The 22,126-nt window shown below is 37.1% G+C and overlaps 1 protein-coding gene across 1 annotated transcript in view; it reads right to left on the bottom strand.

Annotated features, from left to right (window-relative positions):
* The window catches only part of LRCH1 (leucine-rich repeats and calponin homology (CH) domain containing 1), a gene marked incomplete at its 3' end in the record, with an annotated part of 50,621 nt that extends 35,545 nt beyond the window's left edge, over positions 1-15,076 (bottom strand). Inside the window, 3 exon segments of the mRNA XM_010072483.1 lie at positions 3,073-3,199; positions 6,323-6,467; positions 14,953-15,076. Of these exon segments, the coding sequence (XP_010070785.1) occupies positions 3,073-3,199; positions 6,323-6,467; positions 14,953-15,076 (396 nt within the window).
* Positions 15,077-22,126: the final 7,050 nt, after the last annotated feature.

Genomic DNA, 22,126 nt, shown 5'->3' with positions numbered 1-22,126 from the left:
CTGCTGAAAGACTTAAAGGCTTCTAGCAGGAGACAAGAGCATCCCAGAGATGAAGAAGGCTGTTCCCTGAAGAAGGCTGAAGTGCAGTACTGCCCAGTAAGATGGAGAACAGAATTTGACTGTGCATCTGATAGTTTTGGGTGCAATTAATGAGCCATCTCTGCCCAACTACTTTTCTTTGATGGAAAGTAAATTTTAGATTATCTTCACACTGGTTTTGCACTCATCCTCCTGGGTGACCTCCTGGTAGAGGTATGATCAAGTTACGCAGCTGAAAACCCATCTTGGAGGAGAGGAAAAAAAGTAGGTAGCTGGAAAGATCTGACCTAATTTGCAGCAGACTATGCTTGTATCATTCTAGAGTGACTACAGAGGTAAAAGTTGTTTCAAAAAGTTAGATAACTCCATTTGCTACATACACATAGATTTTACTGCATGCAGAGTGTAAAAAGCTGTAAAACACTTTGAAAACCTGAGGGTGCTTGGCAAAGTCGTAGTAATACAAGAACTAAATCCAGCCACGTGGCATCTGTCACCTCTCAGGATCGTTCCCTGGGCCAGCTTAGCACCAGCACTGTGTATGTCCGGAAACGACAGCATGCCCTGCCAGAGGGCTGGGTGGGGGTGTCGCTTGGAGGCCACCGGCTATTCAGGCTGGCATTGCTCTCACACAGCTGAATGTTTCTGCAACAACTGCAGCATGATTTAATCTTTATTTTTATTTTTTTTTTCTTTTTACTTGTTTTAGAACAATGATCACCTTATTATCTAAACTGCATGATATTATACATGCCGATACAGATACTGGCTCTCAATCCTACCACTGTTTGCTTCTCCTGATACATCACAGTTTAGCCATTTCCAGCTAAATAATGCAACTCATTTCACTGGAAATGTATCAAACACTTATGGTGGCATCAAACTAAGTAATCAGGTCATCTGAACAGAACCATGCCCAATTTAACAAAAACTTGTCATCCACTTCTCCCCCGGCCTTCAAAGAAACAAAGAACTAGCATCAGACCTTCTTCAGCTCTCATAATCCTTCTAGGCTACCAAAGTGACATGCTGCTATAGCGTCTTATTGGAAATCTTTTTAGAGCAGAAATTGTTGTGTTCTTCATGACAAGGAGTAATACTGAAATTATACCATAACCGGAAAATAATATGAAAATCCAGTATTCCAGAAGTTAATTTAAACATACAATTTGTTTTAAAAAAACCAAACAAACCCTCTCCCCTTTGAGTAAAATTTACATTGATTTTCAAGCTTTTAGTATTTAACTCTTCACAATTCTAAAATAAGGATAAGGGCTAGTATTAAGCCATGTACAAACTCCTACTAACAAATGAAACACTTCCAGTATCAGCAATGCTAGTTCACCGTACTGAGAGGGTTCACACTTGAAATTGAAAGGGGAATTAGATATGAAAGCACTTCAGCAGCTCTTTACTGAAAATACTATCACAGATCTCAGTCAATAAAAATAAAACAGATTATTTTGACCAATCAGGCCAAGTCTTTCAATTATTTCACATTAACCCCCCTACCACTACGCTAGGCTACATTTATCCTAAAAGCAATCAAGAGCTAACAGTTCTGATCTTCGTTTATTATCTTTCCACTCATCCTATCCCCTAAATTAGGATGTTTTTAATATTGTTCAAGTTTAATTATTTATAAAACTAGAACCATCATCTTTTAAAGACTCTATTTGAGGCACAACAGAAATAATGGTATAGCCTAACACACTTTTATTGAAGGGTAATTACATCAAAACAATTTCAGTAATGTAATTAAACCTATCACACACAAAATTAAACTATTTGATAAGATAAATTAATAATGCTCACCAAACAAACCAAACCAAACCTGGTAGTCTTTAGCTTAGATATAAACCAGAAAGTAAAAGGTAACTAGCCCCCAATCCTCATTAACAGACAGATCAGCTGCAATAAATAACAGAAGCCTGTTACCACAGGATGCTGTACAAAAAGAACATTAGAAAGAAAAAAGACCCACAGTTGCCACTTCACAAATGAAGAACCAGTAGCAGGACTGAGGCCTAAAAGCAAGGTCAGCTCAATTTCTGTAACATAGTTTAGTAGAGAAACTACTGTTATAAAAATAGTAATACAATAAGCAGGCATTTTCAGATACTGAAAAGATGTGCAAGATGAATGCAGTCAATAGAGATGTCAGCAGCTTGAAAAAAGTTCAAATATTATTGTTTCATTACGCATAAATTTGCAGTGTCAAAATGTAGTTTTTGTCAATTTGCATTTTAAGAGGTCAAGGTGAACAGGAATAACCAGAAGACATAATGCGTATGCCACACAGAATTCAGTCTCAGCCTACAATACACGGAAGAGGAAGGTAAAGGGAGAGAAAGGGAAGCATTCTCTTACATACATTTTCCACACAAAAACTTTAAAAAATATATGCAATTAAATTAATTTCAAGTTAAGGTACCAAAAATTTTTGCCTTTTCAGATTCTCATTTATTAGACAATATACTATAGATGACCTACTGCTTGCAGAAACAGTAGTCATGTGGACAGCTTTGAGAACAACAGGAATGTAATCATTTTGTAAATCTGTTTAGATGGGTTTTCCAGGAAAGGAAGGTTGCATGACAAAAATAGTGAAATAAAATGAAAATAAACTGATAAGACCAGTATCACTAGTGGAATGCAATGTGGTAAACAGATAGTAGTAACAGAAAGAAAGGGTGCTACAGAGGGGGATACAGCTTTACAGAGCCTGATGCCAAAACTATGAACTCGATACAGCAAAACAGGGAGCCATTGCAGGTGGTGAGTAAAACTGACGAAGATGATGAACTTGGAAGCTGAGTTCTGAATGAACCAAAGGCAGTGATGTTGTTTAGAAGAGTCCTGAAGAACAAAAAGGAAACTACTGTGCTACTACTCAACACACCTGACAAGTTCAAAAGTTTATTTTTTAACCTGCATTACAGTGTTAGGCATTTGTTCAAATATATTTGCAAAGTGAATTTTACTCTTTCTAGTTAAATACAAAGACACAACAAAAAAAGATCAGTAACATACCAGTTCCATTAACTGTTTTAGCTGACCTATCTCTTCTGGAAGGGAACCTAGCTTATTGTTACTTGCAATTAAGACTTTTAGAGGAAGACCACACAGGCAAGCTGGCAAAGAGGAAAGTTGATTTCGACTGCAACAAAACAAACAAACAAACAAAAACAAACCATTAAAAACACCAGTGATGTTCTACTGTATACTCACATAAAGTCTGATAGTTGTAAAATTCCGTCATTTTAATGGATCAGATTTTACGCAAATAAAATTTAAATTTTCCAATGGCAATCATTAAGAAAACACTTGCACACAAAAAATATCTGCATTACTGACTAAACAGTAATGTATAACATTACCACTCTGGAAAAAATGCATTATAGCAGTTTAATAATATTGTAACAAGTCCAGTTGTCACCTAGAACAGCTGTTTCCCTTCCTAATGAATACAAGAAAGTCAACTGAGCCAATATTTTGCAAGTACTTAAATATTCCTATGGTTTTATCTGGCAGTATAGTGGATATCTTTTGGCCCAGTTGAAAGACAAATAAATAAATTACAGACAAAATGGTTATTTTCTCAATTACTTTAAAGCACACTTATAGCTGAAGATTACTTGGTACTTATTGTTCTATGATTCTATGATATTAATCCAGGGAAAAACAGCAAAAAATTCTGTGACCATCAACGGTTCATTACTTTCCAAGACTCATATTGAGCCATTTTATCTCTGCATCTTACTTTTTCCTAAAATTTATAAAAATTTTTATGTGATTGACATGTGCCATTTTATTCTTCAAGCCATATTTCTAAAAAAAAAAAAAAAAAGGAAGCAGAAGATTTTCATGAAGAGGAGTTGTTGCAAGGTAAGGAAAAATTGGTAGAAAACTTTCAAAAATATTTACATTCTTGTTCTAGTAACAATTACTCAAGAAGCTAGAACTTAAAGATGACAAATGCCATAAATGCCATGACCCTTTGTGATCTTCAGATAATTACAAATATTAATTTCTTGTGATTTGCAGATTAATTCCGAGAAGAAACTTTAAGCTCAACAAAACAACAAATTAACTACTGTCTTTCCTAGAATATTTGAGGGTTTTTTTTAAAATATCTTTTTTTTTTTTTAATGGATATTACCCTGTAGGAAAACAATGAACAGTAACTTAAAGTGGCATCCCAGGAAGAACCATTTTAGTTAGCTTCTGCATAACTGTTAAGGCTCCAGAAAACAAATACGCATGACTGAACTCTGAAAACAGATGGCAGAAATTGTCCTGTGTAATTTCAGAAAGAGTTGCAACATTGAATTGAAACAAAAGGAAACAAAATTCCAAAAGTCTCAAAACATTTCTTCTTCAGCTGCCAATCCAGTGGTCTGCTTCAAAACTGCATATAATGACATATATTTATGTTCCACACAACAGTCTCAAAATGTTTTACAAAGCAAACTACCACCATATCTCCGTTACACAGGCTTGGAGACAAACAGGTATCAAATAACAAACCCAAGGATACCAAAAATGTGAAATCCAGCTACTAACCAGCAGTAGTTGAAAAAAAAGAATCAATGCTTATTGTGGAGTCAAGATTCTCAATTCTAGTGTCTTTACAGAGGACCAAGACATAAATTATTCTAAAAAATAAGTAGAAATTTTTTTTAAGTTCTAAAGAACTCAAATTGAGGAAGCCTAGAATCTAAACAAGTTACACTATGTAGCAGATCAGACACACAAAAAAAAAGTTCTATAGAACTTGGAAGCAACCCACTAAGAGATAAGGAATAGCACATAACCAGGGCAAGTAAGTAATAAATCATCATTAGTAATTTCTTTAAATAAGACATGAAAGTATCCGCCAAGGCCCAAAGGCTATGTATATCTCTTGGCATCACTTTCTATTTAGCATATGGGCTCTGCTGGTCACAGGAAGAAAAATACTAATTTTAAATCTATAATATTTTTCTTGCCAAGAAGCAACATGGTTAGCAAGTCAAGGATATCTTTCCTCCTACAGACTGCTTACTGTGTTCAGCTAACATGGAGAAAGGGCACATCTAGGTGAAAAGGAGATTTTAAACCAAGGGAAATGACCTTATTTAGTAAAACTTGAAAAATTTCCTTTCATTTCGATTGTCTAATTCATGTGATATATGGTTTTAACTCTCTAACTATTCTGGATTTATCACGATTCACACAAGTTCCATCACTACACTGAGTTCTAATTCACTAGTTCACTAGATTGAATTCTAATTGAGTTAATTCCAATTCTCAAATTTACTAAGATGTGTTATGTAAACTTAATTATTTCGTCCAGTCTTAATTTCTTTATGTATCTGCAACAAACAGGATTTCAAAATTTCAAGTCCTATTCCTTACATGTGTGCAGCTACCCAGGACACACTATTCTGTTTGAATTTCTAGAGCCAAAATTAGTGTTCCAAAGTGGCCAAAACTGTAGTACAGTAACAACACAGGAAGGCTTGAGAAATATTCTCAGTGTTTACAAAACTGACGATCAAGCCTTCATATCCTGAATTTAAAAGCCAAGAGACACTTTGCTCCCTGCCCAAACTTCATTCTCACAAAAAAGAGATTACTGTATCTTCCCTATTACAGTTTTTACATACTCAACTGCAAATAAACCTCCACACCTTATCCCAACTGAAAAAACTGCTGACATTACCTCTCTCAAAAACAAATATGCATTCACCTGCATTTCAGCCAGTAGCAATTCTCTATACTGATTAGTATTCATGCACATTTTTCACAGAAAAGAGACACAGGTGCCAAATTAATTGCCCCTTCCTCCTAAAAAAGGCAGTTACTATAGTTCTTGCATAATACGGGGATACTAATGATAAAGTATCATGCTTTTCCTCTCCATTCCCCATGAAAAAAAACACGTTACTCCTTTGTTTCTGTCCCTCCAGCTTTTTAACTACAAAAAGTATGTAGTTTCACAAAATTTATCACTAAAAGATTCCAGCTGTGCTGATATAATTAGTATTCTGAATTTGCTAGAAGAATAAGGGAAAGAAAGGAATTAATACTACTTGGTTGTTCTTTAGAAAATTAATTTTATATTTTGGCATTTACAATGCCTTCAACACAGAGCTGTATCTACAGCCAATGAGTTTTTGCATTACAGCTTTCAATAAAATGAAAAATGTAGTCAGTTGTTCCAGAAACACATAAAGTGCAGACAGAAAAGCTTTACACACTTACAAATAAACAAAAAATGTGGCAAAGTTAAACTTACCTCAAATTTAAGTAAGTTAGCATTTGCAAGTTTACTATGGCATCTGGTATAATTTTAATACAATTGTGGTATAGATTTAGTGTTTCCAGTGACACAAAATGGCACAACTCCGTAGGAACCTCAGTTAATCTATTCTTGGATAAATCTGAGAAGAGAAAAAGAAAAACTTTTTTGAACTGTCAGAAATATATACTTCGAACAGCTACGCTTCCTTATTAAACAAAGTTTTAAATGTAATCCTACTATGAGACAGCAAATTAAGCCAATGTTTTTTATTATGCAGAATAAAACTAGTGCTAACATTCACAATGTTGAAATGGAACAGACTGCGTATAAAAGAGCAAACATTCAATTAAAATTTATTTGGTCTAATAAAAAGTAATTATTTGCAGGACTCAATATGCTGAGGAAATACTTGCAAACAGAATCAAGTATAGATTCCAAAGCTCATATAATATACTCAAAGATCTAGCCAATACACAGCTAGACATCTGCAAATAATGACTGTGTTTAGAGAAAACAAACGAGGGTTATATATTTAATTTATTTAAATAACAATTAAAAAAAAAAAAGTTCTTCAGGTAACTCTTCAAACCGACCTGTATTTCACAGAATCACTGAATGGTTTGGGTTGGAAAGGACCTTAAAGATCATCAAGTTCCAACTCCCCTGCCATGGGCAGGGACACCCTCCACTAGACCAGGTTGCTCAAAGCCTCATCCAGCCTGGCCTTGAACACCTCCAGGGATGGGGCATCCACAGCTTCCCTGGGCAACCTGTGCCAGTGTCTCACCACCCTCACAGTAAAGAATGTCTTTCTAATATCTAGCCTAAATCTGCCCTCTTCCGGTTTAAATCCATTATCCCTTGTCCTGTCATTACATGCCCTTGCAAAAAGTCTCTCCCCACCTTTCCTGGAGCCCCCTTCAGGTACTGGAAGGCTGCTCTAAGGTCTCCCTGGAGCCTTCTCTTCTCCAGGCTGAACAACCCCAGCTTTCTCAGCCTGTCCTCATATGGGAGGTGTTCCAGCCCTTTGATCATCTCTGTGGCCCTCCTGTGGACTTTCTCCAACAGGTCCATGTCCTTCTTATGTCAGGGGCTGCAAAGCCCCCTAAATTCCAGTCAGTGATAAAAGCATGTTACTTACAAAAATGGTGAAGACCCTCAGGAATGGATTTGATACATGGTATAAGTACACAGAAGACAACAATGATGGATTCCAATCCCCCAGGTGAGTGCTTGTACCAACAGATCGAAAGCTTTTGATTTTTGACCAGTTATTCATTTTTTATTTCTCATTTTAAGCACACAGACACAAAGGAAAATCAGTAGGAAGAAGTGTTACTGAGCTTTGTTCCTTAACTACCACAGTATGAAAAATGAGGTATCATAATACTGATGTGAGCTTAAGTCATAAAATAATAATGCATGCCAGCGTTCACCTGAATTAATCGGGTTCAAAAAAATGTTCAAACAGTATTGCAGAACAAACGTCTTTTATATCAGAAACTGCACAAATGCAATCTACCCTTACCACCAGATGGGTAACCTGACCTGAAGAATGGTCATCTGTTTTAAGTGGAAGGAACAGGAATGTACCTAGGCAAAAGAGTGAAATGTCTGATGGGAAGGATACAAGATAAAAAAAGTGAACTTAACCATCTCCTCTCTTCTTTGCTGCTGCCGTTTTAGGCCTCCTCTCTGACCCTTCAAAGCTTATTTTGAAGCTTAGTTTCTTACACTACATAAAGCGAAAAGTAGCCAAAGCATAGCAGATACATTTCTACAGTACTGATGATCCAACTCTCTTTAGGACCATAAAGCAATTTTTTGCTTTTGTGAACAAACAGGTAGAAGCCTGAAGATGTTTTTAACTTCCTTTGCAGTTCCAGACTCATCAGTTTGCTGTGCAGAGGCACAGCTTAAGTTCAAAACTTGTCAGTATGAAGGTTTTATCATTTTTATTTTTGTTCCTGTCTCCTGTAACGCGAGCTGAATTTTTTCCCTTTTCAGGTTCCACTTTGCTTCACTTCATTGCTTCTGACAAAGTTCATTTCATTATTCCATCCTCTGCCAAGACAACAGCAATGGCCTATGAGTGCAGTAACTGAGAGCACCCCTGCTGACCCAAATGGCAGTATGGTTGAATTGAGCACCTAAACCAAATTTATTCATTTCTAAGCTACTGTAAAACAGTAATGCGTGAACTGCTCTGCTTTCTGTTACCAGGTTTTGATGGGAGCATTACCTCAGCTTCTCCTTTCCTTCACTTCTGCCATCAAACTAACGTATTCCCTATTTGAGTGAACACTATTACTGTTACAAATGGGAAGAAAGCTCTTCCATATTGCTCTGTTTTAGTGCTTTAATCCTTTACTGTTTTCTATTTGTCATGCGAGTACTTGTTTACTAACACGGCATTCCAAAAAAATGACCACTGGTTCCTTCTCTTGCTGCCTTCCTAGCTATGTCTGTTATCAGATATTAACAGAGGACTGCCAGGCTACTACTTTTTGAATCATGCAGGGGATCTTCATATCTTACAACTCCATTTCAAACAAAACCTTCAATTTTTTTAAACCGTGTTTTTCTGCAGTGACATGCCATGTATACACTGCTCTTGCTTCCTCCTTTAAAGGGGAGGGAGCAGCAAGATCCGGAAGAGTGAACTGACCTTTAGGCCTAGGCTGAAGATAACCTGCATGGCACGGGATGGTACACAGAGAGTTTTCACCCTTCATCTGATCCTTCAAATGATACACAGATGAAAAACTGAACACAGTAATGTTACTTCTCAAGCTACTAAAACTGCAGCCCACCACTTAAACTCCATCTTCATGCCTGTTCTCATTTACCTTCATGCTGAATAACAGGGACTTGCCACAGCATTTGACTTACGCTTAAAAAATTCTAGTACCTCAAAAAAGTGGAACAGCAACTACATTGACCCTGTTCCTACAACAGACATTACCACGACAGTAAAATACTTTTTAAATTCATTTCTATTTTATTAATATCCTTTGTTCTCAAGGGATTTAACTCTGTTAATCTGAAGGAGAAAACAAAAAACCTGCAGATAACAGACAAATTCCTTCCTGTCATCCTCAGGGCTACAGGACACACTATGTACACAACAAAGGAATTCAAGCATTAACTTACCACAAAGGAAGTCAATTATTTGTTATTTTCTAGTTATCACAGTTTAAGATAATTTCAACACTTGAATCTATTGTTGCTTCCTAAATAATAAAAACCCAATTCTATTCACAGCAAGGCAGAGGAATAAAAACTATAGATTTCATTTAACACCACTGTAACATAACAATAAAAAAAGCAGAAGTTTGCTACTACAATTTACTGGTAAGAGGTATCATTAATACCAAATCTGAATGTCTTTGAAAAACAGCATACTGGAATGGAATCTGACATACAGAACCCTCATCGCATTTTTTTAACTAGTGGCAATAATTTTTGCCAAAAACCAGACTTCCCTGATCAAAAGGAAGCAAAAGAAAAATAGATGTTGTTTTTGTTCAATCCCAGAATGAATGTGAGCCTCTGAACGAGGCAGCTGCGAAGAAAGCCTTAGCAGGCTTTCAGATGTCTCTGAAAATTCCACACAGAAAAGTGCATGTCTTCAGAGGTGAAAAGGAAACTAGCCTGTATAATAATTTTATACTGTACCTTAAAAGCATATGTAAACATTTACAAAAAGCTCTGAAATTTCCATAATTATTTAGATATTACTTTATACAAAGGTACTTTTGCCTCAAATTACAGCATCTGACAATTAGTCTGTAGGTATTTCAGGTTTACTCTGATATTTAAGTTCTAGAATAAAATACTGGGGCTGAGCCTTAAGAAAACTGTAGAACCTTTTGAACATACTGAGAAAAACAGTATGCATGTATCTTGTTTCTGTCACCATTCATTAGCTTTCTGAAATATATTTTGCAAAGGCTTTCTTGGGTTCATTATTTAGGGAAAAAGAAGAATGCAGAAACTAAAATTTTAAACAAATTCTGAAAATATTTTTGAAATACAGAAATAATTAGCTGGCAAACCCTTACTTTCTTACTGTATTTTTTTAACTCTGCAGTTCCCAAATCACTAAGCTACACATCTCCCTTGTTTAATTTGAAGAATAATGCTTCACCTTAATTAAAAATAATGAAGTTACTGTACAGATGAGACTTTGCTACAGAAATGGAAAAGGAGAGAGGGATGGAATTTGCTAGTGTTTGAAGGAATTTTGACTAATTTGCTTATATTATCTAACACAAAGGAGATCTAACAAATTAATCAATCTACGAGGGCAGAAGTACATTTCATGGTTGCCAAGACAGTATAGGTAGGTTACAGCTGAGGTGACTATTTCCTTTAACTTCCACTATGAAATAGGTGGCACAAAAATAAACAAGGGGGTAGCGGGGAGATGCCATGTGCTGGAGTGAGGTTTTTTTGTTGTAAATTAAATACACTATTCATTCATTATTTGTGACATCAATATGTTTTCAAACTACATCTGGCTTCACTTCATCTTCTCCTGCCAAGAGCAAGCTGGTTAAAACTCCAAAATAAAGTAACAGAACCAAAAAAAAAAAAAAGAAAAAAAAAAAAAAGGCAAGCCAATTTAGAAAAACATTAGATGGAATCTTCATCTTTAAAAGAGTCAGCACAATTCTGGCACAATTACATGGCTTTTGTATGAGAAATGTTACTATGTTGGAAGCTAGACAGGAACTACACAAAATAAGCACTTCCTTAGCTGGGAGCGAACAATAAAAAAGCAAAGCGTTCACACCAGCAAATAAGCATTAACAGAAGACTCCAAGAGCTGTTCGGTGACTAGCACACTGCGTGGTCAGGGTCCATGCTGCCATCACACCAGGGATAACCGATCCTGGGGCAAAACATTTAAATCCCTGGTAGCTCTGAATATGACTACCACCACGAAGTACCACCGCGGATGAGGACCTTTCTGACTTCGTGCTTTACAGGCAGATTACAAACTGCCACTATATCTGACATAAAACACTGCCACCACAGAAACCAAAATGGCATTGTCAAAATAACCATAAAAAATACTGGAAGTCACATAGTTACATTTCTTTCAGTAAGGTTACCAAGTGCTCCAATTTTCCTGCCTTACAGTTAGCAATACATTATTAAATATTAGTTATTAATACATTATTAAATAAAAATTCCAGACTATTCACAGGAGAGCTGAACAGTTTAAGCCTTTAAGTCAGAACAGCAATTCATTAAATAAATATGCATTTGCATTACATCACAAATCTTAGCCAAGAATTTTAACGAAGCAGTATTATCAAAAAGCAGTGGTGTTGAATTTTCAGATCCTAGAAATATTCACTATAAATTCATACTTCTAACATGCCAACCTACAATAGACAAAATTTGGAATTACGCAAGTAAGCATCTATTCACCCTTGAGCTGGAAATTTTTGAGCGATAGAGAAAGATCTGAAACAGAAAACACATCAGTATTTGATATGGAGTTTTGAAATCAAGAAATCGCAAGGTAAAAAAGTCACCCAAACAACCTTAACTCCAGCCTACCAAGTTTCTATTTTTGTACTCTTCAGCACTTACTGAATAAAAGACAGGAATTATTTTGAAGAATGTACTTGCATTTGTACTAAGATACCATTCAAGGTGTTCAAATTATATATCTGAATTTGATTTGATAAAATTAAAGCAAGTCACTGCAAGAGCTTAAAAAAAATGTAAATTCACCTCTAATTTAATGAGAAAATCATGCAAATAAGAATGCTGGGAAATACATAAAGAAGTCTGTATATGACATGACACAACTCTTCTACCTTTTATACTGTGTCACCAATATTTTTATTAGGCTTTAAGGAAGCCTGTATTTCCTATTAGGTACCTATATCTACACTGATAACTGAAGCCACAAACTGATGGCACTGTATCCCATCCATACTTGTCTTGGCAAAGAAGGCAAGTGATCTATTATCACTGTAATTGTACCTATGAGAATCAAATAATTAATGCCCCCTAACGAAGCAATGACTTCTTGTAGCCTTTACTCAATTTTCCCCCTAAATGGTAGGAAAAGGCATCATCCCACAGACAAATGCTATATATTAGCCATGAAAACACTGTAATGCAACTATAAAAAGCTATATACTGCCCTACAACCTGTCATTATCTGGCATAGCAGATGTCTCAACTACTTGCCCTCTCTATCTGCCAGTATCAATGAATAATATCCTGGATGTACAGCCAGCTTTCACTGTAGTCAGCAACTCCTACTGACAGTGATGCTACATGAACAAAAAAGAGGCAGCAAAGACCTCCACTGACCCTGGCATCAAATGCATTCCGGTTGCTTCATGACAATTATGCCACAAAGAATTCTTCACTATGAGACATTTGTATTTAAGCTATTTAGCAGACAGAAGAACAAGTAACAGAAGACAAATAAAGCCCAATAAAGTAAAAACAATTCTGCTTCTACGTAAGGAAAAAATATAACATAGTAGTGCATGGACTCAAGTTTTTTCATTCCAAAACTGCAACTTGTAGCAGACTGAGAAATTAGCTCCAATGCTGATTCCCAAGAAAGTCATCATTACCAATGCAACGTAACATTTAGACACTGATAAACACCACTGACTCTAGATGTACGACTGCTGACAAAACATGTAGAAAGTGCATCTATCCCAGGCAGCTGAACATAAAAACGTACAGACATTGCAAGAAAAATATTTTGAACATATTGTGAAGCAACTCTGCTGTTTCACACACTTGCTAAGCACTAGTTTTTGGAGCACTTTCAGCATATTTTCCTTTTCCATCTGTCCACCATTGTTAATTTAAGAATTAACATTAAAACCTCCACTTCAAAGACACAAATTAAGATTACGCTACAAGTGTAGAAAATTTCAAAGTGATCACACGTGTACTTTTGTATCCACTTTTCTTACCATTACTATGATTTAACATATTAAAAGTTTCTCCTTTACCACTGTGTACGAGAGTTCTCTGACTCTTCCCTATTCCAAATCTTGACATAGCACTATAATATGTGGGCAAGTTAAAGAGCTAACGCTAGTGATACACAACATGACACTGTCTTCTCTGTGTCACTGATGGTCAGAAAGAACCCAATTTACTACTTGTCAAAGTAACAGCTGTAATAGTAATCATACATATTCACCACAGTTATCATAAGGGACTTAAATGGAGGTTTTAGAGGGAGGAAAAAAAAAAAAAAAAAAAACAACAAAACAGGACTGAGGGCAAACCAACATGCTGGTAACAACATCGCGTGGAGTCTGGCAGAGGTGTGACCACTAGAGGGGGTCCTGATCTCACAGACTCGGCCAACACCCCGTAACGGTGTTTCTCAAATATTTCCTTCTTTTTGAGACCATCCACAGCACATAAAAAGGACAGAAATAGGAAGGCACACTTGACAACTCCCTCCCCTAGACACTCCTACAAACCTACTGCCCACCACAGTTTTCAAAATACGACAAATGAAGCTACTCACTTGCAACCATTATTGCAGGAAACAAATACATAAACTGATATTTGCTGAGGTCAAGCCCTTACAAAAAAAAGTCTCTATTCTGAAACAGCCACACTGAAGTGGTTTTCCCCAACCTTCCTTCAGATGATGCAAGAATGTGAGGTATCTTTGAGGTCTCTGCAGTTACAGCAATACAACAATTGTCCTATTTCAGCCAAAAATAACAAGAAAAGTTGGACCATATATTTGACAAAGACCCTGCTTACAAACACATTCCACCCCAACGACCCTCATCTACCACTCCACCTCATCTGCCACTCCATTATAGCATACATAGCTTGCTTTTCCACAGTGCCCTGTAACCTCCCAATAAAGCACAGCCAAGGCAAGTGTCAGAAACGTGCATCCTCCATTTCTTCTCAGGTAGTACACTAACTAGTCTGAAGCACTCGAAAGGTATAAGTTACCTCTCCCAGACACCAAAACTTTGAGCAAACATCACTTCAGGGTCTTCTGCTTCCTCTGTGTGAAACAAGGGTGGGGAAAGAAGGGAGCAAAAGTGTAGCATATTCTCATTATTAGCTCAACGGTACACTTCAATTCCAAGGAGACAAAGGAAATTTCTCTGCAAGAAACATGCTCAAAACAGTATCACGAGCCTGGAAGAATAAGGAGAAGGTTAATATAGCTATCTGCCTCGTTACTGCGTCTGCCCTTAGCTGGCAAAGTAAAACATTTAAAGTTTTCCTTTATCTTCCACTTCTTCCTCTTCCTGCACGAGCTCCTCTCCAGGGGCTGCAGGTCCTGCCAGGAGCCTACTCCAACATGAGCCCTCCACAGGCTGCAGCTTCCTTCAGAGCACATCCTTTTGCTACAGTATGGGGTCCTCCACAGGTTGCAGGGCAGATATCTGCTTCACTGGGGACCTCCATGAGCTGCAGGAGGACAGCCTGCATACCATGGTCTTCACCCCAGGCTGCAGTGGAATCTCTGCTCTGGCACCTGAAGCACCTCCTCCCCCTCCTTCTTCACTGACTCTGCTATCTGCAGGGCTTTTTCTCTCATTTTTCCCCACTCCTTTCTCACACAGCTGCCATGCAGCATTTTTTACCTTTTCTTAAATATGTTATCACAGAGGCGTGACCAGCATCGCCGATGGGCTCAGCTTTGGCCAGCGGCAGGTCCATCTTGGAACTGGCTGGAACTGGCTCGAACTGGCTCTGACACAGAGGCATCTTCTGGTGTCTTCTCACATAAAGTCACTCCCCTTCAGCCCCTCCAGTACCAAAATCTTGTCACATAAACCCAATACAGGCACCTAAACACCTGTATCACAAGACGGAAAAAATATCATCCATCAACAGAATGGCCTTTAATAACATGTGGTATGAAACCCAGTTCATGGGCCATGAAGCATTCCTCCCTCTCCCACGCCTTCCACGCAAGAGGGAGGATACAAGTCATTAATTTTCACACTCCTTAATAAACGACTAACCCTCAGAAGGATCAATGGGTTGTATCATTCCAGTATTGTACTAGTCAGCCTCAGCAGGACTTAAATATTTCAGGTGTTTTGTCAGACGCAGTAGCAGTAACAAGAAATGTTTGCCCAACCCAAAAAATTTAAAAACCGCTTTCACCATTTTCAGTCTTTATAGTAGGTTGATGGAGGAAAAGGAACTGAAGTGTTCACATCATATACTATCCAGCTGAACACCTTTAGGGTACCAAACCACATTTCAGTCATCTGCCTGAACTGTTCATACTGAAACATACATGTTTTCATACATGAAACAAAATTTGATGTTAACACCCACCCATACAAAATCAGGACCTTTGCTGGCTCCTCTGTGGAAACAAAAACTAAAAGTATACCTTCATACTATATGTCTGTATTATTAACTTCAGCCATCACAGATACATTTTAATTATTAGCATGGAATGCTGCAAGATCAGGCAAACTGTGGGCTATAACAGCACTTCCAGCCATATTAGAGACTTCTCCCAGGACTAAGATTTGGATTATGAAATCCTTTTCTGAAGGAAGAATAGTGACCAGAGCTTTCACCAAATTCAAAACAAAAGTTCAAAAAGGTGTAAATTGTGTATGTGTGTACATAAATATACACACACAATGTCATTTCAGTCAAGCAACTTACTCCCAGCTATTGGAGAAGAGGGAAAGATGTGAAACAAAAACATGAATTACATTCTATCCCAAAGATGGTCATGGATCCCTGCAGATGTACCCTCGTGTCTTCCATTACAAATCTCTTGTTTCAGGCACAGATATCTCCTTTCTTAAAGCTGTCTACTTTGGAAACCAACACCTTCCAGTTCCATGGGGGAATTCCACATGACACATTAAAAAACACCAGGATGTAAGCTAGTGGTCAACAACCTTTTCCAGCCCACAGACAACACTGCTAGAGGAACAAGCTGAATGCAAGGTCATAGTTAGTTTTTCACTTCCTTCTGTATTTTACTGGTTGTTATTATTATTATTATTATTTTTCCTCTGGCTCTGAAGAGAGAACACTATTTATGCTATGCATTATCACCTCAGTGACCTGCTTGAATTGGAGTTACCTCACCTTTACCATCTGGTAGAAGGAGCAAATAAAACATCTTCTGCAAAGTAGCTCAATTGCCTGCACTCTGAAGATGATTATTTTTCACACGTGACATACTAAAATACTAGATTTGTTTATTTTTAACTCATTGTTATACATTAACTGTCTCACATTCTGTAAGAAAATTTGCTATGAACAGGAAAATGAACAAAAGATATTTGATCTTTGGGCATATCAAAGGCATGTGGGTAAAGATGTGAAAAAACTACCCGATGCTTATTTACAGTGACAGGGAAAGCAGGGTATTACTCATCTAATCACTTCCCTTTCTGTCTGCCCATGTCCCACAGATGTCAAGGTTAATCTACCCTACCCACATTATTCATGTACTTCTCTTGCAATGGTTCTTGAAGCCAGCACAACATAATTGTAAGTTTATCAATACAAACCTGTTTTGTACCATAAAAGCTGACTTACACTATCGAGAACATCTTTAAACAATGAACTAATTATATGGCTATTACACAGGAGGTACAACATTTGAAAGAAATGGCCAAAAAATACTTCAGAGTTCTAAACAAAACAGGAATCCATGAAAACATTACCAGAGACTGAGGCACCAAGAAAGAAAAGCCTGGACGAAACAAATACATTAAATTGTAATAAATAACCAAGAATTGGATGGCTACGCATAGGGAAAAAAAATGAAAAAAAAAAAAAAGGAAATAACAGAAACACTTTCTTGAACTGAAAGGAACCTTGCCCTCTTCTGGGAAACCAAAACAGCTATCTCATCCAGTATGCCGCTTGTTGGTCAGGGGAGGGACTGGGTTTGACGGATAACATGTGCCACTTTTTTTTTTTTTTTTACTTGTTTTAACAAGTCATAATTTACATCAGGATTTAAATCTAACATCTTTATAAGATGAGAGACATCAGATATATAGACTGCAAAAAGACTGTGGTGGGAGACTAAAACAAACACACACACACCCTCTACTTATAAACAATCCAGTGCCTGTGACTGGGCAGGCAGAAACCACTTTACGCTTGCCACAATACTTGCTGGGGACACAGGTGGGAATAAACCAGCAGGCACTGATGGCACTTGTGGGTCAGTCTCCAACCGTAACTAAACATCAGTGCTGTTAGTATGTAACAACCGTATGGCAATATGCATTTTGAAGGGACAAAAGAACGTTTCCTTCTGGTTTATTTCCTTCATATTGGTTATGGGGTGGGGTTTTTTTGAGGGGGGGGGGCAGTGGAGGGAGGATCACTTCACAATATTCTGAAATGCACAAAATGATTAATGCTCATCTATATAGTCTACTGAATCTGGCCTACAATTCCTGTTTCTGGTGTAGATTCATTTCTACTTGTTTATTTTCTTTTCAAAGTACATTTCAGAAGGTCTAATTTCCATCTTGCATACTAAGTATTACGGCGATATTTTTCTATAAGAATCATTTTGGACTGAGTTATGTTTCTGAAGGAACTCTGTTCTGCTTTCATGTGTATCTTACCTTGCACCTTCCTCTATGCTTGATAGCTAACACATTCTCAATGTGGTAGCAATGGGTTAGCACAGACACAGAACAGGTTGCATATAAAGCAGGAAAGGGAGAGGAAAGTGTTAATTCACTATGCCCTCCCCATCAATAATTAAAACAAAATTTAAAGAACTGAGGTCTCATCCTGAAGTGGCTATAACGACTAGTTTATGCAGGCCCAAATAAGACACCTACAGGCAGATAATAGGGAGACCTGTGAAAGGCTGATGGACAGCATTATTTCCCTTTAGTTATCACAGCCTGATGGGTAGAAGGCAAGTGTAACCCAGATCTATTAAGTCTTAGATTTAAGTCCAGTAACTGCCGTACACACTACTGTTACATTAAAAAAAAAATTTACTCAATCTTTTTCTGATAAAACTCAACAATGTTTTAATGAACAAATTGGGGTTAAATTACCCTAGTCAGAAGAAAAAGTCTTTTCTGCACGAGCTGTGAACCTGCTCACATCAGTGACACATGACAGTTTGATATACATACTGCTGCAATCCAGGTCAGGTTTTGTGAAAAGAAGAATCAAGCTAAAAGCTTACGGACTAGAACTTGGGAGATCTGGGGATACACTTTCAACTGTGTCAGTAGAAAGTGCAAAAGATTTTATAAAGTACTTAACTTCTTGGCTTGGTTTGTTTACTCAGCTTTCTTATGAGAGGAACTGCTCATTTTCAACAGTTTTCCAATAGTGGAGCTGCTAAATCTGGCTGTTCAGGATGCTGAACCTGCTATCCTTATACTGCCCCTGCTATTACTCGGTAGCTAAACTTCCCCAGATACCGTGAATTCCAAGTCAGCAATTTTGACTTAATTCAATCTTGAAGTCATTAATGCACTGCAAAACTCACTGATTCAGTAACTGATACTTTTAACTGTACCCTTTAAACATTCTGACTCAACCGATATTTTAACTGTACCCTCAACAAGTTCATTAATATACAGGCAGTTAAAGTGACCCACTAGTCATTTAGCCAAATTTGTCACCTTTCAGACAATATTAAAATTACTTGTAACAGGACGTTGAGTCTTACCAAATGCATTCTCATGACTCGGTATTTGAGCATCAAGTACATGAGTCATGCCCAGTAAGAAGAGCTTATACCTAATGAGAACTGTGGTTTTAATTGAAAAACTGCACGGCATTCTGCTCAGAATACAATTTCTTTTCTGCATAAGAAAAGCAACAGTCGTGCATTCTTACCTATCTCACTCCCAATTCAGCCTCTTTTTACAAAAAAAAAAAAAAAAAAAAAAAAAAAAAAAAAAAAAAAAAAGCTCAAGAGCTCACAAGAACCTCCAAAATTTTAATTTGGACTTCTTACAAAACTACCTACTCTTTGTGAACAATAACAGGTACTTCTCATTTCTCATCCCTTCTCTCTCTCGCCCTGCCTCTCCAGAAATTTGGATAGGAAATTCATTCTTTTGGGAAGAATTCTCAAGAGATACACTAGCAAATATACAATTATAAATACATTTTGCCTCTGGGGGACAAAAAAAAAAGGCTCTAATTATCCAGAAACAATGAATTATTCAACCAGCAATTCTCTGAAGAAATGGCAGTACCACATACCCCTATGTGTTTCCTATGCTTACTTAATGCAAATCTCATCTCTCAAGTTTATTTATTCAAGATTGACACAGATAGGAGAAAATCAACTCCAACACAAAAAGCTTCTAATGTGGCTCATGCTGAGCCCTCTGCCAGCACATCTGCAGATATACTGAAGGTGTTACTCAAAAGACTACATTATCACAAAGTTATATACACTGTGCAAGATACAACACAACTGTTGTGCTATAAATTATCAGCTGATCCGTTTTCTGTATACTGCAGTATTTGATTTCATAGAAAGCTAATTTTAACTGCTGACTGAGAACAGAAATACCTACTATATACAATGTTCTTCTAGCAAATAGAAAAGGTTGAAAGGTTGATAAAACTTTGTTAAAAGGTTAGTTTATGCCTGTAAATCAAGCATCTCAAGATTTTAAAATGCTAGAATGCCAGCAAGCTTAAGGCATATTCTGTCACGGTCTCCTGTATCATCTGAAGTCTTCTGCCAGAAACATTTGTAGATAATGAATTCTCCTACAACTCTTTCCAATGCCTTAAAAGCAAGAGGTTTTTTTTTTTTCTTATTCTGCAGCCCACTTTCTATGTAACTGTTCACATAAATATATAAGGCTAAGGACCAAGATTATCCACCATAAAGAAATAAGAATTCTTAAGAAACACAACACTGGGTGAAAAAACCTGACACCAGAAAATGCTTTGTTTCTATAACAAGTTTCCTGTCTCAGAAATAAGTTACCTACTTCCACTGAAATTAAAGAAATTAGAAAAACCACCACCACCAAAAAAAAAGTCAAGTTTTTGCTCACAAACAAAACTGTAAGCAACAGCAATTTTTATTACAGGTTCATAACAGTAAAATGTTACACAAATTTTATTATATCTGGCATTACAACTATCAGTTGTAGTTCCAGATTTAAAAGTTATGATGCTTTAGTAAATAAGCCAATAACCAAACACCTTTACCAGTGGATTATGTGGAAACATATATTTATTGCCAATTGTTACCATGTTTTCCCACGTTTGCTTTTGTCAAGTATCTGAAGAGAATCTTGCCCACACCCTTCTTCCCACTACTACATCAGCCATATCTTAATCATGAACACAAATCTAGATCTTAACATTTTCCACTGGCAAAGCTCCTTTTAGAGGTTAAATAAACCTCTAACAAAAGAAGTTATTTCAGCTTATTTTAAGATTTATTCTAGAGGTTAAAACTACTTCTAAAAAGATGTATATTTAAACAAACTTCTTTGACACAATAAAAACTCTTGAACCAAGTAGGGACAGATTCAACTTACTTTAATAAAACATGTGGACACTACACTTGTGGGACAATCTTCTGATATGAAATGACATCAGTCATTTGTCAACAACTCCCAGTTAATGTTAACAACTCACAGTTACACACTAGCACTTCCATTTCATGTTGTGTCCTTCCCAATGCAATAGAATCCATGCAAACAACTTCAACAACTTCCAGCTGAGAAGACTCATTTGTTTTCTCACTGTTTTTTACTGAGAAACAAGAAAAAACACTGCAAGGAAGTTATGAGTCTGGATATTGCACCCAAGTTCGTGAACATTACTTATTAACAAAATACATAGACTGGATTTATATGCATCCATTTTTCAAAGAGGGGAACAAATATTAGCATGCATAAAGGAAGCAGGGAACTTAGTCTGTCCTTCAGACACGGTGAGTGCAGCCTCTTTAGACACTGCGACACAGAAACTAGCCAATGCAGGCAAGCTAGCAATTCACTGAACATACTGGCTGTCAAAGAGGACACCTGCAGGAGCAGAAAAAGGGGACACAGACCTGGACCAGCATCCCGTTCATCATGCAACTGCAGGACTTGTTGCAGGACACTGCACAAAACAACAAAAAATATAGTGAAGTCTTGCTGCAATTCACATTTGCATATGTTAAAGATATAAAGTAGGAAGAGGGAATAACAGCACTCAGTAAGAGGTGGAAAACCTCTATTTGTTTAGCTTCAGTGAACAAGCGATCTTCAGCAGCATGTAGGACAACAGTCAAAAAGATGTCAGGGCCGTGGATCAAGGAATGATTCAATTGGAATCATCAACAGATCTACAAGATCACTGCCTTTGACAGAAAGGAAGGGAAGGCAGTGTCAGGGTTCAACGCAGTCAGTACTCATCAACTCACTTGACTTTATTCTTCCAATGGCATAAAAACATACTTTCTCATTTGTCACTGAAAAAAGACAGCCTCTGAGAAGATAACAGAGCAGGAGTATTTTTCTCCACTGAATTCAGTTCTACTTCAGGTGTGCGATGCATACAGACTACTTTCTTCCTTTACTATGTCATACTACTGACAGTGATGGGAAAAACACCAAAGTCACCTCCTTAATTATTATACTTTTCCTACAGTAGACATTTCCATAGCCTAAATGCACCAAAACTGCTTTGGTTTTCTTTAGAGAAAAAAAAAAAGTTTCAATTCAGAAACTACATGACACTTAGGAAGTTCTTCACTGACTGGACCATGAAGGGTGGGGTGGGGGGGAGGGGAACAGAATCTCAATCCTTGCATAA

The sequence above is a fragment of the Pterocles gutturalis genome, unplaced genomic scaffold, assembly GCF_000699245.1.
Source record: "Pterocles gutturalis isolate BGI_N339 unplaced genomic scaffold, ASM69924v1 scaffold9072, whole genome shotgun sequence".
NCBI lineage: Eukaryota > Metazoa > Chordata > Aves > Pterocliformes > Pteroclidae > Pterocles > Pterocles gutturalis.
This window is presented reverse-complemented; position numbering and strand designations above follow the sequence as displayed.